Source organism: Pleurodeles waltl, chromosome 8, assembly GCF_031143425.1.
Source record: "Pleurodeles waltl isolate 20211129_DDA chromosome 8, aPleWal1.hap1.20221129, whole genome shotgun sequence".
Classification (NCBI taxonomy): Eukaryota; Metazoa; Chordata; class Amphibia; order Caudata; family Salamandridae; genus Pleurodeles; species Pleurodeles waltl.
This window is the reverse complement of record NC_090447.1, coordinates 538,048,066-538,072,711: the sequence shown is the minus strand read 5'-3', so window position 1 is coordinate 538,072,711 and position 24,646 is coordinate 538,048,066. Positions and strand designations below refer to the sequence as shown.

At 40.4% G+C, this 24,646-nt stretch overlaps 1 protein-coding gene across 1 annotated transcript; it reads right to left on the bottom strand.

Annotated features, from left to right (window-relative positions):
- Nucleotides 1-23,023: 23,023 nt before the first annotated feature.
- LOC138249125 (2-oxoglutarate receptor 1-like) lies at nt 23,024-24,045 on the bottom strand. Its single transcript, XM_069203145.1, has one exon. The coding sequence runs from the start codon at nt 24,037-24,039 to the stop codon at nt 23,110-23,112; it is 930 nt and encodes a 309-aa protein (XP_069059246.1). The 5' UTR covers nt 24,040-24,045; the 3' UTR covers nt 23,024-23,109.
- Nucleotides 24,046-24,646: the final 601 nt, after the last annotated feature.

Below are 24,646 nucleotides of genomic sequence, written 5' to 3'. Positions count from 1 at the left end.
CCCTGATAACCGCGTAATATTAGAATTCATAGATTTGGAAAATTAAAGTTCTTGGGTAGAGTAATAACTGGTGATTAACTGACCAAATAGGAATTGGGGGACGGTCTGGGTGATTTTGATATAATGTCATGACAAGGGGGGAAAACTTCAGAACTGATGCAGAGGGGGAGATGTTAGGGGCAGATGTTGGAGGAGAGACATTATTCTGAAATAGATGCGATATTGGGGGAGAAGAGAATCAAGATTCTGTCATTGGGCTCATGCTCTTGAGAGCCTGATGCGTTGCTGATCAATTGATGACCTGAAGATGAAGACTGACTTTGTTGCTGATCCATTCCGTGGATAGGTAGCTATGACAATGAGACTGAATGAACTTTTGTGTCTTTTCTTTCAAGGTACCAACAGCACTGTCTAAATAGTTTTTTTCTCTTAGCTAGATGTTTTTCTAAATTCATGTTCTAAACTGTTTTCGCATGAAGTCCCACATGCTAATGCTAATCTGGGTTAGGTGAGGGTCCTATGCTAAGACGTTGACATATACAGAGACAAATGATTGACAGACTGATTTGCTGAACCCTACTACTCATGTTAACATATTCATCTTTGTTGGGTTACGCTGAATCATTAGAATACATGTTTTCTCAAGTTCTGATTATATTATGTTATTGGTGGTCACTAATGAATTAATCTTGAGTTGATAATTACCTCATGAATTAGTATTGTAACTAATAGGGAAATAAAATTGCTAAAATGTATATTGAGTTGTGGTTATTCATGAATTGTTGATGCTATTAACTGCTGATTAATGTTTTGCTTAATGGTTATTGATTTGTGTATTTGATTATTGATGTTCATTGATTACTACATAGCTAGGATACTCCATGCGAATCAAAAGGTTAATTCACATATACGCGTCCCCTTATAAGTTTACTTACTAAAGACCAGGTGTGCCAGCAGCACTGTCTGCAAAGCAGACAGTGCACATTCTGACGGTGTTGGGCAGGGGGGCCCCTGCTCTTGTCATTCCATGTGTATGGGTAGTGTAGGGGGCCCCTTGTGGCCCCTGGCACTTGCTTTCCACCAGCCTTTCCATGGCGGGGTCCCCACTATTGAAAGACTGGAGGAAAGCTGAGTTGTAATTAGCCAGATGTCACATCGGGAACCATGCTCCTGGTGGGGACGATGGTCTTTAGGTGTGTCCACTCACCAAGGATGTAATGTGGCATTCAGAATGCCTGGAGTACAGCAGTTTGATCGTCACAGTGAGTGTAGAGGTCCTCGGACTGCTACACTCGTAATGAGAGACTTAGGGGGTCATTCTAACTCTGACGGGCGGCAGAGGCCGCCCGCCAGAGTTCCCCCCTCAAGAACACCGCTCCGCGGTCATAAGACCGCTGCGGTGATTCTGGGTTTCCCACTGGGCTGGCGGGCGACCGCCAAAAGGCCGCCCGCCAGCCCAGTGGGAAACACCCTTCCCACGAGGAAGCTGGCTCCGAATGGAGCCGTCAGAGTGGGAAGGTGCGACGGGTGCAGTTGCACCCGTCGCGAATTTCACTGTCTGCAATGCAGACAGTGAAATTCTAAGTGGGGCCCGCATACGGGGGCACCTGCAGTGCCCATGCCATTGGCATGGGCACTGCAGGGGCCCCCAGGGGCCCCACGACACCCCATACCGCCATCCTGTTCCTGGCAGCGAACCGCCAGGAACAGGATGGCGGTATGGGGTGTCTGAATCCCCATGGCGGCGCAGTGAGCTGCGCCGCCATGGAGGATTCAGAAGGGAAGCGGAAAACCGTCGGGAGACCGCCGGTTTTCCTCTTCTGACCGCGGCCAAACCGCCACGGTCAGAATGCCCTGAGGGGTACCGCCAGCCTGTTGGCGGTGCTCCCGCCGACCCTGTCCCCGGCGGTCTAGTACCGCCGGGGTCAGAATCACCCCCTTAGTGTCACTGATGCAGCTTCACCCACTGTAAGATTCTGTTAAAATGGTATGGAGCTGTAACCACTAGTGCCCACCATTTTTTGATGTCTTTGACACATTAGAATGTTCTGTTGTCTTCGTCTTCACGTAGTCATCTCAAAACTCTTTTTTTCAGCACCTCTCCTCTATGATTCATCAGTGCAGTAATTGTGAACAGGATCAGAATCATGACTATTTGGATCATCAGTGCACTCTAGAAGCATTAAAATCAACCAATCAAATCAGGAAGAATTATTCTGGGAATTCTACTCTGGCGTTCTCCATCAGTATGGATTTAGGTCTTCTGTCAGCTTTCATAGGTATTTGTTCTGTTTTCAGTTATTGGTACTTTGAAGCAGAATATCTTTCAGCTGTTTGTTCACATGGTTTCACAGCCTGAATATTTTTACACATACACATTTTAGATTTGCAATTCAATTTTCTAATCTGCAGTGTATGTGTTTATTTACTTTTATTAGATCTCAACTCAATAGAGTTTCCTATTGTTCTAAAAGTAGGGATAAAAAACCGGATTGCTGTGTTTACTGTGCATTTTACAGTGCATTCTTTGAACGTGTGCTGATTGTGTACATCTAATACATTACATGTGTACATAGTTTTGCATTTTTTCTTAATATGAATTGTAATTAATGTGATATATTTTAACATTTCGTTTCAGAGGATCTCACTAGTACATAAGTGTTTAGATACCGATCTGTATATGTATTATTTGTGTGTATTCTTAAAGGTGCAATAAGTCTACCTGTGCCTGAGCACAGCATACGCTGGAATCATTTTCAGGTGGGCCAGTGGAATGTTTTTGGAGTCATGCACAGTGGTCACACCTTTTATTCGAGCCACCCTACCAACTGACTAAGGCCTACTTCATCCAGCTTTAGCAAGAGAAAATCTTGCACAGTGGTCTGTATACTTAAGGGAGTTGTATTGAATCTCTCTCGCTTCCGCTCTCTTTTACATGGTGGACGTACATACAATGCCCACTCATGCTCATCGAATTAAAAAAGGATAAGAAGCATTTCACTCTTGACAGTGAGACAATGATTAAACGTATTACTTTTGGGTTGTTTTAGTTCAAGGTTATTTGGCATCTTCATCTCCAACGACTGATGTTTCTTGACCTGACTGCTCTGCTTTGTGGCATGTGTCCAGTATTCGTTTAGGTCAATCACTGGCGCAAATAAAGAGGTGTTGGCTCTCATATATTTATTGCATCACAAATCTTAAGCAGAATTCACAATTCTCTGTAGTGTGTGATCATTATGAAACACATACTGGGCATCTTTGGGAATTCTTGGTGGTCCCAAATAGTGTAGGTTTTGAAATTGTTAACGATCTAGACTTGAGGTGTCATCAGCTGCAAAAATGTAGATTCAAAAAGAGGGGGTTATGAATATCCCGAAGGTGTGTGGGACTAAAGACTGGTGACATAGTGAGGGGGAGGTGTGAAAAGTAGGAGCTGGGGAAAACAAAACATTTTGTTAGAATTCAGTTGTAAAAGGTCATCAATCATCATGGGCTGGAGATTGGAGAGGTGGTAGGTAGCATTAAGAAGTTGAAACGTGAACGAGAAAAAGAAAATAAAGAGCTCAGGGTTATCAGCATAGATGTGACAAGAAAGAGTGAAGGATTTGTCCTGAGAAGCTAGATTTGCCATATATCTGTAAACAAGTGCTGCCTACTAAATTGTAGGGCGAACAAATATCACATCTAAAGCATCGAACTGAATATGTAATATGAAATAGTTTGAAAGCAAAAACTTTACCTTTCATACTGTCAATGTAACTGAAGTAAAAGTGTTATTCACTCTGAGCAGTACCTCTTGCGCCAGTGTCAGCCTGCTGTTTCTGTATATTATGGACATGTGAATCATCCCCATTGTAATCCTCATCTCCTCTTCTTGCTTCCTCTCCAAGTAGCAATTATTCCCACATGTCCTGACAGGAAATCCGAAGATTGCAGCTCCGACTCCCTTTTGTTTTTTATGCTAAATCGTATGTTAGTATTTACTTTTAGGGGAGTGATCTGGGTAAACCCTTTGTAGCCCTTCTCCCACATCAACCCAAACCACACTACACTTTGGAGTCTTACTTTGTTCTGCCCTGTTGACATGCTATGTTTATGACTGCATTGTTTCTGGAGAGAGCTCTCGCCCCATTTACCCAATGTTGATGATACCGGGCTGAAAGAACACATCGAAACCTGGCTTGTCAGCCTGTTTTACTGACCCTATAGGAAGGCTCACTGTTTTTAGGCTGTTCTTTTCATTAACAAAGTGGTTATATTCACATTTACTATTGAATTCTATTTTTAATCTTCTTCAAGGCAGTTTAGTTGCGTGCTTAGTTGTTTTAAATGTCATTCTACTAATTAACTAATTATATTTTTATTTTCTACATTTTCATTCTTCAATAGTTACTTCAATTTTGTAAGGCTACAAACGTTTAGAATCAGTATTTTTTAAAATATACAAACTAAGAATTGTATTGATGAAAAAAAGTAAAAATCAAAGCACTGACTCTTAGCAACGCCTTAGAAGAGAAGAAGAGAACGCAATATCGCCCAGACCATGCAACCATGGAGAGAGAAGATAGTCAGGGTAATGGTAGAATACAAGGCACCAAGCACAGGATAAAGTGGCAGACCGCAGCAAATGTAGCCAAGGGCTCACAAAAAATGAATTTTGTGAGATTAATGAAACCCAGATTGAATAGGTGAGAGTTGGTAACGAGAGCCAAGATTGTGAGAGTGTCAATATAAACCACTTGCTTAAGATATAGAAAGGGAAGGGAGGACACATCTCCGCTATATATTCAGGTCAATGAAAAGAGCTCAGATTATTATTAGTACACCCAATTAACTGACCTTTTACATTTGCAAATTCTTTTCAACGTTTTTGATACATAAAAAAATATTAATGGACATATGTTCACATTTGATTCAATCTCCTAACAAATAGGCAGAAATAATGCAAAATATTTTGTGATCTAGCTAAATGTGTTGTAGGTTTTACTGTCAGGCCTTGGTTTGAATTCTGGAAAAGGACGTTAGCAGCTGAAATTCTGTTTGTCAATTCAGAAACTATGCAGGCATGCAACAAGGATATTGATCACCAATCACGCCTTGTGTCAAGTCATCTCATTTCAGGAAAGAGGATCTCAAGGTGCCAGGTCATACTTGGTCACCAATTAATCTAACTTATTTTTAGGTGCAAAATTTGAATGGACTCCCTGATGATTAATCTTCAAATGTAGCTTCTCATTGTCCCACCACAAAGATCACAAATAGCTCTCTTTTAAGGAGAAATACAGCAAATGCATTGAAAAATAGCTGCCTACATCATATTGACGAATGCATGAAAAACACTTAATGAAACACTATTCAACATCAGATGTAAACCTAATTTCTATAGGCCAAAGGCACCGTCCATGCCAAACACCGTCAGAACACAGTGCCACAGGAAAACTGCATACCTATTACCATTGTAAAGAGAATCTAAGTACATCAGTGCCACTGCAAAGCTAAAGGAAGCAGTGTCATATGGCTTTGGACATGATATGTTTTTGGGCTTTACATTTCATTACCCCTTTTCGGCTATGTCAAGGCTGCATGATGCGAAATAATGTTGACTTTTCCTTCTAGCTTTTAGAAATATGAATTGCCCAGATCTCAAACACCCTTAAGATGGTACTCAGTCGAAAGAGACAGACACAAAGGTAAAGGTAGGTTGAAGTAGAGAAATAGACTGAGGTGACAGAGAGAGAAAAGGCACTGGCCCTGGGAGTCCCTTGGAAGGTGGAGGTCCTGGGCAATTGCCTCTTTATTAATGCTCCCAAAAGTCTCTCACAGTACAAGAAATAGTTGGCAATCAAATTACAAAAAATCCCTAAACTTTGCATGTTTTTACTAAAAAGTAGGTGGACATTGGAGTTTTGCATAATGAAAAGCATTGAGATGATGATATTCATGAAATCAATCACAAAGCAGACTCGCCTCTGAGTCTCCTGTGATGCCAGCAAACATTGCAATCTATATTAAAGTGGAGCAGAACTGAAGCAGAAAATACAGTAACTGAGGTCATGACACATTCCCATGTTTAGAACTGATTGTACATAATGTGATAACGCCACGGGGAGAAAGTAGGTTCTAGCATAAACTACTTACATCACATATAATATATTTAAGCTGAGATATATACTGTAGAGCCTATTGCTTGCTATGTTCTCCAACGGTACCAAGAAAAAACGTATTTCTTATGTCTACAAAGCGTAATTTTCCTCATCATTATATACATCATTCGAGATGTTGAAAGGGTATGAGGTCATTCTAGCAATCTTCTATGTGCCCATTGATAATAATGAAAGTGGGAAACCAATAAACCCTACAAAACGAAGCATAAACTTCATGGAAAAAGAAGACCAGATGGACCATCCAATATTCAAGGTTTAGTTTGCAGTAGTGCCCTTGCTTCTAGGTAGGTGCGAGCTAAAATGATAATTAAATCATCAGAAGCAACTGACATCCCTAGTAATTGTAAACAGCCAGAATTTCCTGCTGAATTAAGCCATTTTACATGGAGCCACAGTAAGGAACTTCTGAAGCATCGGCACATGCTGCCTTCTGGTCACCTAGTCAGGTTTCTTCAAAGTGCTATTAAAGACTTTGCGCACAATTCATAAACAGCTTTTTGAGCATGCAAAGTAGTACTAATGTAGTACTACGTACAACAAAATGCAATTCACAATCCTACAAGTGTAAATCAACACTTCTCCTATCTTGCCTATGAGGATGATCTCACAAGTGCAAGTTAACTAATTACTAGTAAACGTGCAGAACCAGGGAGAGTGACTGGAAAAAGGGCTGTATTTACTACTAAATAGGAATGGGGTTCGGGAGATGTAAGGAGGAGCTTAGAGAGTGTTAGGGAAGGGTTTAGAGAGGGACATGCACCCACCCACAAAAGAGTAAGCCCATTGCTATTCACAAGCTCTACTTTGAATGTTACTACAGCCAAAAAAGGACCCTAATCAGTAATAAACATAGTAAGCCCAGCACCACACATTACCAACCAGTGGTACTGCAACACCCTCCCATTGCAAATAATAGATGTAGGGACTTAAAATAAAACCCCTTAGAAAATAATGTTAAAATAAATTATTTAAACTAGATAAAATATAAATACATTGAATTTAATGGCAAAACAATATCTAAAAATAATAAACACAAAACATTATTTTATTTTAAAATGTGTTAATTATCTTTTATGAACTTTCAAAAAAATGTAACATACATTATAACCTTATTAAACTTTTGGAGAGTTCTATCTATTGCTTTTAACAATTTTAATACATAATAAAAAATATTGTTTTTTTCACATAAGGTGTGAATTTTTTAAAATGTAACCGTCAGAAAAGTAATTTACATTAATTTATTTTAAATAATTACATGTAAAATTTAAATTAAGTTAATAATTCTCTTGGATTTTTTTTATTTTGTTCTACATTCAGGATAAATATGTATAATTAATTTACATTAATGATAAACATAAAAATATTTTTGCTCTTTTTTTTCAAGTTTTGATAACTTTTTTCACTTGCCCCTGTTCTCAGACATACTGAGGTCTTCACCATTGTGTCATATCTCTCCCTATGTAAGGTACACTGAAAAGTTAAAATCTTATTGAACGTGAAAAATAATTGAAAACATATTTCATGGTATATATTAATGTGATTTGAAAGTATAGATTTATTTTAAATGTAGAACGTAAAACAGAATGCTACAGGAATAATAACTTAATTTTGAGTTACATATTTGATTAATTTACATGTATGAAATTAAATTAACTTTTAAAGATACATTCAAAAGAAAAAAAACACCTAAAGTAGAATTATTTTAAAACAATGTCATTATTTTTAAGGAAATTAAAGTTACATTTATTATTAAATTAAATAGTGAATTCAAATACTTTATTATAAAATGATATTTATTTTTTAATTATCTTCAAATTTGTTAGCGTTAAATTAATTATATATGCATGCATCCAAAATCAGCCACAGCAAATAACAGATGCTCACTCAGGAATGCAACAAAACAAAAGAGAGTTTACTCCAACATGACGTGTTTCGACTGTTAATGTTTCCTGCTCACATACTGAGTGACATGAAACACTGGTGTGTATACCATAAAGAAATAGTATTGCAATGCTTAGATCTTTTGTCTGCCACTTAGTAAGTTCCCAATACTTGGATTTTGTTTTGATTTCCATTTATCAATTCTTATGTATTTGTTTCAATGAGAACATTTTAGTATTCTTTCAACTGCACGTTTCGTGAATTTCTGCAGGTTTGTAATACCTTGGAATTTTAATCGTAGTCCTTATTGTATGTATTTACAGTCATAACGTTACCTGTTACTATGCATGCCTTTTCAATTTGTTATGTTCCAAGATGGTGCCCACAGTGGTATGAGGTGTAATAATACTTCTTTGTCCTTTTTCACTGTTTCGTTATGGGATATAGACAGGTATTTCATGTCACTTAGGGCTTCATTACAAGGTTGGCGGGCTGACTGAGGGTCTGCCAGCCCTGTGGGGAGGAGACTGCTGCAGAGCTGGCAGTCCCCCCTTGGCCCTCTTACGATGTTTCCCCTGGGCTGAACTGCCAAAGCCTCCATGTTTGGAGGTTTCTGCTGGTCAGCCCAGTGGAAACAGTGCAGAGGCATTGACCTTGGCTCATCATTGAGCCAATGCCAATGGCGTCCCACAGAGGGGGCCTCCAGCACCGTTGGAATGTGCACTGTCTGCCGTAGCATTCTGAGGGTGCTGGGCAGGGGGGCCCCTGCACTGCCTTTCTGCCAGCCTTTTCATGGTGGGGACCCCATTATGAAAAGGCTGGTGTAAATGGGACTTGTGATCAGCACGGAGGCACTGAACTTCCTGGGGTTGGCGGTGGTCCCCTGACAGTCTGACTGCCAGGGTGATAATCTGGCAGTCAGACCGCCAGGAATGCAGTGGTCCGACCACCACCACGAGTCTGGCGGTGTTAAGCCACCAGACTTTTAATGGGGCTCTTAGTATGTAAGCAACGCTGTGCTGATGGCCAAAACGTATCATGTTGGCGTATGCGTTTCATCAGAATCCTGAGTGTGCATCTGTTATTTGCTGTGGCTGGTTTTGGATTGATTTGCCTGTTCACTCCTTCTGCAAGTTGCTCTACCCCCCATGGATGCTGCGTCCTTGTTTACAAGGGGCAGTGGTGAAAATGTGATATATATTTATATATATATATATATATATATATATATGTTTATATATATATATATATATATATATATATATATATATAAATATATATATATATATTTTTTTATATATATATATATATATATATATATATATATACAGTCACTAATGGCGCTTTGGCACTTCTGTCACAGAAGTGCCAAAGCGTCATTTTGAAATGATTGTTTATGTGCCGGAAGGGGCACCTTCCAGCACATAAACAATCATGTCTGGCATTTTGCTCTTTCTATGCATGCTGCAGAATGCAGCACTCATAGAAGAAGCAAAAAACGAGGAGGAATAAACATATTCCTCCTTGTTGTGCCTTGGTAACGCCACCCCTGGGGTGGTGTTAGACTTTGGCGCTGCCTCAGGGTTTACAAAATCTCGTGAATCTGAGGCGGCGTAAAAATGCAATGGCTGTTGCTGTAGCACACCCACAGCAACACCCACTGCATGTTCCTTCCACGCAAAGTGCTGGGTGTGAAGGGGCTATATTTACAAGGTGGTGTTAAGCCACAAAAAGTAGCTTAACACCACCTTGTAAATAAGGCACAGGGCATAGCGCCACCGGAGCGCCACTACAAGTGAAGCTCCAGTGGTGCTGGGGTCTCTTAAATATGCCCCTAAATGCCTGGGGAACTCAGATGTTGTTCCGTATGAACTTACTTTCTTTGCAAGTCTCCAGCTTAATGGGTGAGACTGCAGAGAACAAAGAATAAACACTGAGAAAGTAGGGTGCAAATGAAAGCAGAGAGAAGCTGCATCATACCCAAAACAATAGAAGCGAAAACTAAAATGTCACTTAAGCACATGTACATAAACAGAGAGAAACAGCAAACATAATAACAGGGAAAGGCAGGAGTGTGTAAAGAATCGGTTAAATGAGGAACCCTGCATGCACAAAACAGACACCTACACACGCACACTCAAAAGCACAGACATGCCTGTACACACAGTACACATGCGCACACAAGCATAGACATGCGCAAAAACAGGCCTGTCTGTGAAACACTGACACACATCAAAACACACTCACGCTTGGACATGCACAAACGGGTGCATGCATGTGCCCACATAGACACACACAAACAAACATACACAAGGACAGACACACATAAACACACATGCTTGTGCCCGGGCAAACACCCAAAAACATGCAAAAACACATGCCTGGGCCCACACACAAATGTATACATGCACAAGAAGCACAATTGCACACACACATGCACAAACACACCCATGCATGCAGACACACACATATTCACAAAAGATCTTTACTTCTTTTCGGGAGCAGGGGAGTCCAGCACATAAACCGAACTTGGGCCCTGGAAAGTGAACATTAAAATGCAGCAATTACTTTGCAGGCCTACAATATGATACTACTGATTTCTCCAAGGAACAAGTGAGGAAGATGAAACTCTCCAAAAAGCCTATTTAAATTGTCTTGTTTGGATGATGCTTCTCTCCCTGTGATAAAGTAGCTTTCTAGTCGGACCTACTAAAGATGTATTTTGTTTTGGAAAGTATCGGCATATGGGTTCAAGCTGACAACCCACAAGGGTTATTTTAAAGCCAACGAGGCCAAAGTATTTGAGTATCTGGAATCACTGAGGTTCGGGGTCCTCACAAGAGCTTCGCAGTCCCATACCTCACAGACCAATTCACCTCCAGGAGGAAGTGTACGTGAGGTGCGTGAATCCTTTGTGCTGTAAAGGGTGCAAAACGCACCATGGGACTGATTTTCAAGGCCCTTGTGCCACTGGAGCATCACTTTTTGTGTTGCTCCGGTGACGCTGTGATCTGTGTTGTGTTTACAAGGCTTAACGCCACCTTGCACATATGGCTGCTTCATACCCAGCACTTTGATTGGAAGGGGTGTGCAATGGGTGTTGCTGTGGGCGTTCCACAGCAACACCCATTGCATTTTGACACTGCCCCAGATTTATTAGGAATCATACATCTGTGGCAGCATCAAACTCTAACGCCACCCCAGGGGTGGCGTTAGCATAGTGCAACAAGGAGAAAGGCTTTCATTTCTCCTAGCTTTTTGCTCTTTCTATGTGTGCTGCAGAATGCAGCACACATAGAAAGAGTAAATCGCCACTTTCCCTTCCTGCACGAGAACAATCTCCCTGCAACACAGCCTTCCTTGCGCCATGGTGCAAGGGTGGCTGCATTAACACACAGGAGCAAATTTCGCTCCGGCAAAGGGGGAAACACAGGGGTGTGCTGTATTGTTGTTAATACCATGCATGCCTGCATTTTGAAAATGACAGAGCATCACGCTGCCAAACTTGGCGCAGCATCGCTCTCCATCATTTTCTTGTAAATCTGGGCCCATGTTTTATGAAAATGCCACTGTGCCACCAGCCCGTGTGCCATCCTCTCATGCAATGGGGCTGAGTTTATGACAAGAGAGGCTGCAAGCTATGTGGCTGACAGAACCTGTGATAAAGACTCCGAGAAGGAGGACAATGCCCAGGATGGGCGCTGGCCTTAGAGGAAGGGTTGGGACGTGTATGTTGAGATTCTGTCTGCTCAGGAGCCATCCATCCATTACTGCTGCTGAGACTTTATAAATCTGCACCCTCACGGAATATAGTGAACCCACAGCTCTTCTTCCGTGTTTGAAAAATACACATTAAATTAGTTTAATTTATGACAAATTAAAACTCTACTATTACACACCAGGCACAGCCTTTACTCATACATACTCCCTGAACTTGGGGTTCATGGGTTTGTGGTAGTAGACCTTAATGGATAATAAATACAGCTGTGATAGTTCAGCATCTTTTTGAGTTTCTCACCCACAAACTCTGTGGTCACAGCTGAAATGTGTTAGTGCCGACTGCACCAGGCAGTACTTGGAGAAACACTGAAATTCAGGGCAGGAATGTTAAGACTGGTTTTCATGAGTTGAAATTAGGAAATTATTTTTTCAAAATATGGCAAAAGAAGTTGTGCACTAACTGCTTAAGTGCATAAATGATACTGCATGGGCAGTGTCAGTGCTTAGTGTGTACAAATTGTATGAAACAATAAATCCAAAGAGAGAGGGTACATTCCCTCAACTCGCCTGTCCATGCCACACTTCGAGACTTGGCTGAAGTTTTACAAATAGCACCCCCTAGAGGTGAGAGCACGTACTTCTCGGTCAGTGCTTAAACTTAAGCTGTACAATCCCACAATGTCGATCACTGAAAAAACCAAAGGCTACAGGGTGTTATAGTTAGGAAACAGCATTAATAAGCTGTAGAAACTCACAAAAAAACAAAGGTTACAGAGATGTTATAGTTACAAAATAGAGTTACCAAAACCTTAGAAATTCACAAAAACACCAAAGATTACAGGGGCGTTATAGTTAGGTTCAGATTTTACACACACAAAACCATAGAAATTCAGTAGTTATAGTTGCAGTTACCTCAAGGAACTACAACTTTTGCCCTAAGGTAACTATAACTTGCACCCGTGCCATGCACTGCTAACCCTTATATTTCATCACTCATCACATCACTCATTATATCTTCTAAAACATCATTGATAATATCACTGCAACATTTGCTGTAAGATTATTTATGAGAAAACTGTGCATTCCGGGGGCGGGAGTTATAGTTATCTTAGGGCACAAGTTGTAGTTGTTTGAGACAACTGTAATTATAACTGTTACATTTCTATGGTTTTGTGTGTGTAAAATTTGAGCCTAGGTATAACGTCCCTATAACCTTTGTTTTTTACTGAATATATATATGTGTGTGTTGTGTATATATATATATATATATATATATATATATATATATATATATATATATATATATATATATATATATATACATTATTTAATTTAATATTATTTCCTAGAGGTTCTGTTTTATGTCCTTTCCTCCATTATTTTTGGGGAGGGTGTTGCAGTGTCAGGGTTTGCCCATGGGTGGTGCTGGGCTAACTGCTGCTCCTTTTTTGGTAGTAGAAACTTACACTCATAAAGTTAGGTCCACCCCTCCTGGTTCAGTGGGTTGAGACCTGTGAGTCGACACTTCTGAGTAACTTTACACTTGTGAATAATGGATAGTTAAAAGTAATAGAGCTACTTAAAAGTGTAAGAGTAAACCTACACATGTTTCTTACTCACAAATGTAAGTTACCTTTGTGAATAGCCTTTTTAGGCCTGATTTATAGTTTGGGAGATGAGTTACCCTTCACAAATAAGATGGCTATCCCAATCGCCTTATGATAAGTGCTACAGGATGTAATGTACTTTTATTAAGGTGGGGTGGACATCCATCTCGCTTTGTGATGAAATAGCTTGTTGCCAAACTGTTAAACAGCCCTCTACCACTAAGTAAGATGTAAACAAAAATGAGCAAGTCAGTGTCTCTAAAGGCACACATAAAAAAAAAAAAATTGCTTTGTTAGTTGTTTTATTGACCCCAAATTCTGTATTCTCAGAATTACATTCTAGGAAAGCGGCAAACAGAGCAAAACTAGCTGAGCAATACCACAACACAGACCACAGAAGTTTAGAGGAAACAATCAATATAAATTCTCTCTGCAGGAGAGTTGGTCAAAGGCTAGGGAAGATTTGTTGGATATGGCTAGTACCCTGTCCTCAGAGGAGCTCATTTTGTGTGGAATGTTCATAATACATTTCATGAGCAGTGCCACAAATTGTTGAATGTTACACACTTGTGTAGCTTTAGATTATTTTTACAATGGACCGGAATAGATCTCACCACACCTCCTTAACCACTGCTTTCCCTATTTACCTATCAACAACAGCAAAGGGACAAACCACCACAAAGACATTGTGGAACACTGAGTTGTTACTACCCTGTTATTAAGTAAGTACTCCTAAGGTGCAAAGTTTATACAACATACCTATCAAAATAAACAACACAATGTGACATTCATATCTTACAGAACAACCATGGCACATGCCAAATGGGAGAGGTTTCCAATATCAAAAATCTCCAACTTCTTCCCTTGGCAGTGAAGTAGCTGAAAGAGTTGATTCAATTCAACAAATTGATTTATTGCAGCATTGCCATAAAAACACCTATTTTTTTTATAAATGTTTGATAAGTATAGACTGGATGACCAACCTCACCCATAGACTACCCAGAAACAATGGCAATTGCTTGGTGGTCCAGTACCACAAAACTGCAAGCAGCTGTGATATCCTATGGTTATGTACCAGGAACAGCACATAAAGTATGTAATATAAGTTATATAGGTGGTCATTATGACCCTGGCGGTCTCCTGACTGCCAGGGCAAAGGAGGCAGTTTCACAGCCGAGAGGCTGGTGGTGAAGACCGCCACATTATGAGTGTGGCAGGTTTGCCTCTGCCAACCCCCCCACATCTCCACTCATACCGCCTCTCTGACCTGATGGTCCACAGCAGACCGCCAGCGGTATTAGGAGCCACCTTTCCACACGGATTTCAGCGGCGGTAGCGCCGCCACGAAAACCCTGGCAGAAAGTCTACCAATGACAGGGAATTTCTTGCCTGTCACTGGTAGACGACTCCCCCACCCCCCAGCAAACACAGCCCCCCGCCCTCCCTTCCAGGTACAGCGCCCCCCTCCCTGCATACATGCACATGCAAACAGACACCCACACGCACCACGCATACACTCATTCACCTACACTTACATACACGCATTCACTCACACGCTTCCATACTTGCATTCACCTCAGCACTCATATACGCATTCAACCACGCATGCACACACTCATCCAAACACGCATACACACACCCATACATACATGCATACACACACCAATCCAAACATGCATACACACACCCATACATACATGCATACACACACCCATACATGCACACACATACACACACGCAAACACCCATTCACACCCATCCAAATATGCACACACACACCCATGCATATACGCATACACACACGCAGACAAACATCCACTGAAACACGCATATACAACACACCCCACCCTCCTACCCCCCTCCTGTCAGAAGATCAACTTACCTTGTCCGGGGAGGAGGTCGTCTGGCAGGGAACGGGAAGGGGCACTTTCACCTCCGGCAGCGTCCCGCCATCAGGACACCACCATGCCGTATTATTGCACATAATGTGGCAGGTGGTGTCCTTCTGGCGAGGCGGGCCATGCGCCTCCGCCCGTTAGCACGGCTACTGCTGTATTTCTGCCCAAAGTGTGGCGATAATCCAGCAGTACCCGTGATATGGTGGGCGGAAGACCGCCAGCACTGGCGGTCTTCTGGTGCCCGTGGCTTTGGCGGTCTTCAAGGAAGACCGCCTAAGTTATAATGACCACCATAGAGTTAAATAAAAAGAGCTATTTTATTTCACAACAACATGAGTCAGAACTTCAGTTATGGTTTTAGCGTGGCTCTCAAAAGAAAGGTTTTGCGCACCATTATTTTGCATGACTGAACCTGGCCCTTAGGCCCTTAACTGCCACTCCTGGCTGATGAAAGGCTGAGTGAACACATATTACTGTGAGATTTCTGTAAACCCAATGCAACTGAATAATCCCACCTGCCTCAAATGACCTACACCTGATAATAAGGACCTTGCGTAAACAGTAGCATGACAATAGAACACATGAAAGACACCTCATCTTTTTAATAACACAATCTCAAAATAAAGAGCTTTTGAGTGCCAATAGTAAGGCACGTACCATGTTTAATGTATGTCACTCTTGTAAAACACATTGGGGCAGATTAATGGAAAGTGGCGCTGTACCACGTGCACTGCCACTTTCCCTGCACCCCTTAGAATCCCCCCTACTGCCACCATATGTGCGCCGTATTTAAAATTTGGCCCACCATAGCGCAGGATATGAGGCAATAGCATCATTTCTCATGATGCTATTGATGTACTCCTGCAGAGTACATAGGGCCCAATTCTAAAGAATTGAAGCCCCCTTTTAACGCGTGCTCTTCAGCATGCGTTAACAGTGCCATAAAAAATAGCACAAGGAAATCTCATAGATTTCCTTATGCCATTTTTCCGGCTCCCCTAGCGAGGAACGCCCCCTTTGCATACATTATGCCTGGCGCAGGCATGATGTATCGCAAAGGGTTACAGAGTGGGGCAATGCATGCATTGTGCAACTCTGTAAACACGGTGCGGGGATTTCGTCCTCGTTGGGACACATTAACGTAAAAAATAATGACATTAATGTGGCACAAGGTGGCACTAGGGCATTATAAATATGCTGCATTGAGGCTTATTTACAAGCCCCTTACGCCGCCTGTGCTTCACTTTTTATATGGGGAAAGTGACGCAGCGGCGGCACAAGGGGCTTGTAAATAAGCCCCATAGTTTTTTCAGGGCATGTATGTTTAAATTAGGTTTCTCCAGCCTTTCAATAGTGAGAGCTACATCTGATCTGTGAAAAACTTTCTGAGCTACTGCCTAATATATGGATTAGATAATCGCACTAAAAGTTAAAGCCACTTAAACCCTGCCCCCAGAGCTCCTAGTCCTGATGCAGTAAGCATCCCTTGTTAGTAGCTGAATAGCTGTCAGAGAAAGCTTGTGAAGCTGTGTGGTTTACAAAAACCATTGTTGTTCCTTTGCCCTGTTTCAATGGTTTTGTGGTCTCTTAGTATTGCAATGCATGGGATGACGCTATCCTCATCATGAGAGCTAAGACCTAAAAATCTTCCATTTTCTGGCTGATGGCCGTGAAACCCATTCATAGATGTTCAGAAACTGGCACTGGCTTATCAATTTAGGCTTAAGAATAGGTACATGCATACTTCAACGTGCTCTACAAATATCCATATCTCTGCAGCCATCACCATTCCCATCCTGTACCTCTGAGGCAAAGATGAAATGCAAATTAATGATGAGGAAATTGCTTTAGGACGTTTAATAGCTTTAAAGGAAAAAAAGTAGAAGCAGAAAGGAAGAAAGAAAATGAGGAAAGGGAGAAAAAGAAAGAAGAGAAGGAAGAAAAGAAGGACGCAACTTGAGGAAGAAGGAGAAAAAGAAAGGGAATTATGAAAAAGGAATATGAATAGATAGAAAGAGAAGAATACAGAGACAGAAAAGAAAGGGAGGAGAGGAAGGAGAGTAAGAGAAGATGGAAGTGAAGAAGGAATAAAGAAAGCAGAGGAAGGAAGCAAAGAAAAGAGGGAGAAAAAGGAAAGATAGGGAAGAAAGGACCAGGACCAAAGGAATGCAAAAAAAAAAGGAATGAAGGAGACAAGGAGACAAGGAAAGGAAAAAGGAACACAAGAGAAGGAAATGACAAAGGGATCAAAGAAGAGAAAAAATATTTAAAAAGACATAAAATAGAAAAGAAAAGGGAAGAATGAACAAAACAGAGAAAGGGAAAGAAAATGGCGAAAGTAGAAGAGATAAAAGGGAACAAAGGTAAGATGAAGAAAACAAAAAGAGAGAAGGGTAGAAGTAAAGTAAGTAAAAAAGTAAAAAGTAAGTAAAAAACAAAAAAAGAAAGTGCCAGTGTGAGAACTGGAGAAAAAACAAGTGAAATAAAAAGAAAAATAATGTAAAGAAAGGTTCTGAAAGAAAGAGATAAAAAACGGAAACAACAAAATGAAAAAATAAAGAAGAGCAAAATTAATGCAAGAAAAAGAATGAAAGTGAAAAAGCAAAAGAAAAGAGGAAAATTGAAAAATAAAAAGATTGAAGGAAACAGAGCCTGAAAAAGAAAGAAAAGAAAGAAAGAGAAAGGATGAAGGGGAGAATGAACAAGAAAGAAAGACAATTTGAATGTAGTCCAACAGTCTTCCAAATATTTTATTACCATTGACTCTCAAGAAATAAACCATATTCAGATTGGTATGCTATATTTTTACGGGTAATGTTTTTTAAACACTGTGATCTGACATGAGACATGTATTAATTGGTTATTGAAGGCTTCTATCAGCGACATTATTTTCATTTAAGAAGGGAGAAGGCTGTATATTACTCCTGCAGTCAACTTTCTGGCCTCACAGCTTCATTTCCTGAACTGGAATGAGAGGCAGTGAGCTACTCCAACACAGGCTGCAAGCTACTGAAAGCTTGCAATCCACATGCTGGAGACTCCTGGTTTCAATTATGGTTTATAGACTGGTCTGTTTCCTCACACAAATGCTGAAGAATGCCATTTGTACTTTGAAAACATGATGCCACAGGAGTTAGAGACACATTTGCTTATGTTGTCTACAGAAAAAAATAAGTATCTTTTTTCCTCACTCATGTGTATGGAAAACCAAAAAGAGACAGATCTTTCTTTATATTGGTGTGTTTCTACAATCTCAAGTAATCCACCTAGTAGAAAAGTGTTTTAATTTGGGCAGCAAAGCCTTAAAAGTTGACTTTTTTGAGTCACCTCAGGTCCTCTTTGTCTTCTCAATAAAGGGATATTTAAGGGTTCGATCAAAAGCTGTCACAAAATATCAGAGACTTTAGGTGTGCCTTGCCATGTGTGACAATGAGGCCCTTTTAACCTCCTCAGACTTCTATGGGGGAACCCACCTCCATCCTCACTCTCATCACAGCAAATTCAACTAAGCATTTCATCAGTCTGAGGTCAATGCATTGAGTACTATTCAATTTGGTAAGGGTAAAACCTATTTTGCATAATAAATGAGACGGACTGTTAGCTCCAAAATCATTTTGGGTAACCCCACCCAACGAAATAGTTTTTCTACTTGGAAGCTTTGCATGAACGATTTTAGGGATCACTAACCAAGGTCATCTTTTAAGAGAAAGTTGTTTTCCCGTAGTATGAATCTTTTAATTTGCTGGATTGATCACAAGGGTTTTGTATTTACAAAAAACACTCAAGTTCTGCAGGGACACCATGTAATGCTCTCTCAGTTGTGGTCCTGGAGAAAGGTACTTACTCAAGACATGTAGAAATTAAACAACTGCATGAGGTTGGAGTCAAGACATACAGTTGTCATCCCCATCCTGTCTCAACGTAAATCTATTGATTCAATTTGCATGCTATTTCCTATTAATATATACGTTAGCTCCATATCACACTAGGATGGCCAACAGCATACAGCACTGACTTATCAATATCCACACTGACCGAATCGATTGACCGAACTGGTCCACATTGACTGAATCAAGTGAAGTGTGGAGATTATGAAAGTTAGTAGAAGAAAATGTATTTTACATGGAACATATTTATGACTAACTGAAGAAGGCAACAATATCCCCACTCTTAGACTCATCTGTTCTTCTGGATCTTCATCAATGTACCCTGCTCCTTCACCCACTCTTATAAATGATACAGTAAATGCCCTTATATGGCCTTCTACCCTGGGTCCTTATTGACACCTCAGACTACCTCAAGTATACATCTCCACTCAGATTTAGGACACCACAGGGACCCCTTTGGCATAATAGCTCACGTTTCTGGGTGGTGAATCACCCACTGTCTTACACAAAATCTAATTTAGTAAAATTAAGACAATCATGTGGGAATTTAGAAGGAAAGATCCAAAAGACATAGGGCCTGATTACGACCTTGGTGGATGGGATACTCCATCACAAACGTGATGGATAGGCTGTCCGCCGTATTACAAGTTCAATTATATCCTATGGAACTTGTAAGACAGTGGGTGGGATATCCGTCATGTTTGTGAGGGACTATCCCATCCGCCAAGGTCGTAATCAGGCCCATAGTTATTTGCTACTCTTCAACATCCTAATGAGGGAATATACAGTGAAGCATGAACTAAGCAATATTGCTCAGGGAATTGAATGTTTGCCACTGACATATGGTGTGACCTGAAGGTCACAAACTGATCATCTCTCTGAGAAATTGAGTAGTGAGATACTGACTTATGGTAACACTAAATCAAACTTCCTAGTGAGAAGTAACAGAAATGCTAATCATTTTGGGATTAAATAAGTGGGCACCTTAAATAAAGGCTTGAATTTTGGACTACGTCTGTTCAAGTGAAGCAGTTGATGATGTGGAGTGCTAAATGCCATGCGCTGACTGGAGCAGAATATAATGTTTTTGATGCAGGGGATTTACTAGGAGAGCCAACTCACAAAAAGAGACAATCTTCAACTTAGTTTTCACAAATAGGGACATTGTTACCTTCTTTGTAACAATGGGAAATTCTGTGACCAATTACATGGTTCAAATTTAGAAGAGGAACAGAATCAGCAAACACAAGGCTGCAAATGTCAAAAGGGTCTATCTACTTGGGAGAGTTTACCAAAGATGTCATGTGAGAAGATTTGATGGCATTAAAGGCTTATCTGTGAAAAGTAATGGTGTTGTCAAACCTTCAACTCTTTTTGCAGTGTTGGTGCAAGAATTATTTTTGCTCCAGAGACACAATAGTTTAGTGTCTCCCTTCCAATGAGAACCTAATTAAACAGTTTTTCTTTTTGTGGTTACACGACAATTTGTGCTGGAGTAAAATGCTTTTGTCTATTTTGCATATCAACTGGTGCACCATTTTCTTAGACGTTTGAGTAATATTCAAGAGAGGTGGCAGTACTGAAAGTGAGATCCTTGTCATTCACTTTGGTTGTGAGAGGAAATAAACTCTTTGGTTGTGAGAGGAAATACACTGGATTACATTTTGATAAAAAGCAACCAGGGAAGTTAAATCAAAACACAGGAGTAAATTACTAATCCCATCCAAGAACACAAAACCGTGTATGCATGTAGTGAAGGGAGAAGTCTCTTACACAGGATTATGAGTGGATTGTGAGGAAAAGACTACAAAAACCTACATTTATACCAATATATTTATTAAGGGTTCATGATAAAATATATGGAATATAGGCCATGGATTAACCAGAGTGGAGGGAATATAGGCGATGTGGATGATGACTGATTTACAGAGTTAGCAAAAGGTAAGGTTGGTAAAGCATTGGATCAAATCTAAAGGATATAAAATCAGAGCCACTAACAAACAAATTTGATTATGTGCTAGAATTAGTAAACTTTCCACAGGATTAGTGAAGACCTGACATAGGACCAATCCACAAAAGTGGAATCAGGGAGCAGAATGGGAACTGTATTCTCATTAACCGTACATAAAGAATGGTGAAATGAATGGGCTTTTTTGCTACTTAATCATTAATTTGTGTACATATAGTGCTGATATAAACTAGTAATTTCTATGTGGTATGCAACATGAGAAGATTCAAATAAAAAATACAATCTACACAGATACAGTGAGGCCTACAGAGCTTACTCTTTCAATTTGGACAAACTATAGAGATGAGATCCTTGTATCCACTGTCTCAATTTGAGCATAATATAAAGGTGGGACCTCTGTGTCTTGAGAGTGGTGTGTTTTAGCCTTAAAACGAGCCATTTGCTAATCAAAATATAGTCATTTAGGAATACGCCTTCTGACGCAGATAGTGAGGGTCAGTCCCTTTATGTTTACCATTTCCCGTCTCTTCTTTGCACTACGGTTTTAGATGAGTACATTTATTGTTGGACTGTCCATGCCTCAGTGTTGTCATGAATTATCATACATTAAATTATATGTAAAACCCAAGGATAATTTTTTGTTTTACCGCTTTAAGAACGTTGTTTTAACTGGCCCTTTAGCATATCCTTTGCAACAATCATTGTAAAGAAAGCTCCACAATGGACAGATGAAACATCTCTTACTCCTCTCTTTTGGCAGTTTAAAATCCTTGTTTAGAAAGACAGAATAATTGGTTTGCTCTATTTCTAGATCAACACCGAATACCTGACGTACAGAAGCGGTCTTCAGTGTAACAAAGTGTTTCAATGCATAGGAATATTTTCAAGGGGTTCTAATTATCTACTTTTTTTTACAAATAGAGATGTCAAGAAGACACCGGAGAATTAGCCGTGTTTGCAGCTGGTGGTTATAAGCATGTTTGGTCGATCAGATGTGAGAAGAATTTGATGTATATCCTTTGGTGGTTTTCTTTAGAGTCTCATTCTTGTATGCCCATACTTCCTAGTTCCGTTATTGGCAAATATCCAACTATTTTGTCCAGTTTTTCTAATGAGCAGTTCTGGAAATTAGCCATGTTTCCTGTGTTTTAAGTGTTTTCAATTTTGCAGGTAAGGGAACAAAACCTCAAGGAGATAAAATGATCTCCCAGATTTGCACATTTTCAAAACGTTAGGAAGCCAGTCCACAATTCAAGACTTGTGGTTCCATAATTGTCAACTTGCATGCAGTCAAAGGAATTTGAAAAAGGCAAGTTTCACCATAGAGACCTCAACTACGCCATTGCTGTCTCTCCACTCACTCATATGATTTTGATGCACTTTGCCACCAAAACAATCTCTCTTACTTTTACTTCTTTCATCATTAAACCAATCTTTCTTTTAATTGCATCACATTGTGTGTTACCTTCGCACTAACTGCAATAAGTCCATACATTGTATGCTTCACTGATGCTGGTAGTCAATACTTTAAATTCTTAACAATCATTTTGTTAGGAATGGCGTTGACAATCAGCTATACCATATACAGCAGCCATCGTGATCAAGCTGGTCTGGGATCTTGCCATGTATTTGAAATGGGATTTACACTCTGTTGCCATCATGCTGAAATCCAGAGGATACAACTGTGCTGTTCTAGGTTATAGAAGTAAACCTCTCCCTTTCCTGCTACCGGAAAAGTGATGCAATCGCAGCCCACCACGATGCACTGCCATATAGCCGAGCAGAAACTGGACTTAGACGAGCCAAACACAGACAAGGACAAATCCCTTACTTCCAGGTTTTCCTATCAGAATGGCACAGAACCTCTGCTGGGTGAATTAGGTATTGTCTGTGTTCATGAGATGGTCTTTCAGGAACAAACCTATTGGCGAAGTTAACAGTTTTTGGTGCTCATAGTCAATTTTTCACAACAGAGAAACATCATGCCTGATGCATGTAGGTTGAAATACTGCCCCTCAAAACAGACATGAAGGCCTGCTGGAAATTGTCTCCTGCAGCTGCATACAGAAACAGATTTCCAAATATGTTCAGTGCTGCTATTGGTCTAAAAATGACATATACAGTAAAAATGTGCTTTTCAATATAGGTGCCAGGTGCAGTCACACGTGTTTCAATGCGAAGTAACCTGAGGATGTGAAAAGGTACGTAGCATACATTGAAGACTATCAGGATGATCACCACGAGCCTGCAGACCTTCTTTTTGGCAATGTCATTAGCATACTGTCCTTTGCTCAAAGTACAAATGATCCTTGAGTAGCACAGAGTAACAATAAGTAATGGCAGGGCGAAGGCAAGTACTGTCAAAAGCCAGTTGTACCACCTGAGAGCATAAAGTTCATTAGAGCTGGAAAAATCCAGACAGGAAGCAATGCTGTGAGGTTCTCTTGAGGAAAACATGGCCCCCACAGGTATGACTTCTATCAGGGCAACTCCCCACACTGCGACACAGGCAATCTTGGCCCATCTTTTTCTGTGGATGGCCGTGAAATGCATGGGGTGGACAATCACAATGAAGCGGAAGATGCTGAAGCATGCCAGGAAAAGGATACTGCCGTAGAGGTTCAAGTGGAACACCAGCCGGACAAAGTTGCAGAGGAAATTGCCCAGCGTTCCACTTCCTTCCCTGGCATAATTGTATACCAAGAAAGGAAGGCTCACCAAGTAGAGCAGGTCTGCGATTGCCAGGTTCAACATAATAATGATGCTGCTTCTCCAGGGTCTCATCTTAACCGTGTACATGAAGATTGCAATAATATTCCCTGGGAAGCCCACTAAGAAGATGATGCTGTACATCGCAGGGAGATAGTATTCCTTCACTATATAGTTCACCTCAAACTCGGTGCAGTTCATGCATTCTTCGAGACCGCTTGGCAGAGTCAAATTCTCCAGTTCATTGGTAGATCCATTCATGATGCCCCTTAAATTTACATAACAAAAAGACTCTCATTAATGCTGGGTCATATCATGCAATTTTGTTACCTCTGTCATTCAGATCATTCAGATATATATATTCTTAAGATCTCAGAGAAAAGTTAGTTATTGTACAATTCTGGTATTTCGAGCTACTTAAAGTCCTAGAAATTCCTTGAAATTTCATATTACACAGTTTCATATATGTTTTGCACTTGTAAGACTCATTTGCGCAAACAAATATCTTGCCAAGAGACGTTTCTTGCTTAAACCAGTCCCCTGCTGGTATCTCTTAAGCTTTTTTTTCTTCGAAGTGTGTGCACATGTGACTAGCAAACCACATTTTATTCTAAAGCACAATTTCGCGGGTTTATTTGGGGGGAATTTCATGGGAAGAAATTGTGCAATTTCACCCACATAGATAAATCGTGAACTGCTCCTAAACGTTTATGGTGCATATGTTTATATCTAGTTTTGGCATACTGTGCCTCTAGATTATATGATAGCTAAGATAATAGTTATCCAGTAGGGTTAAAGGCCAAATATA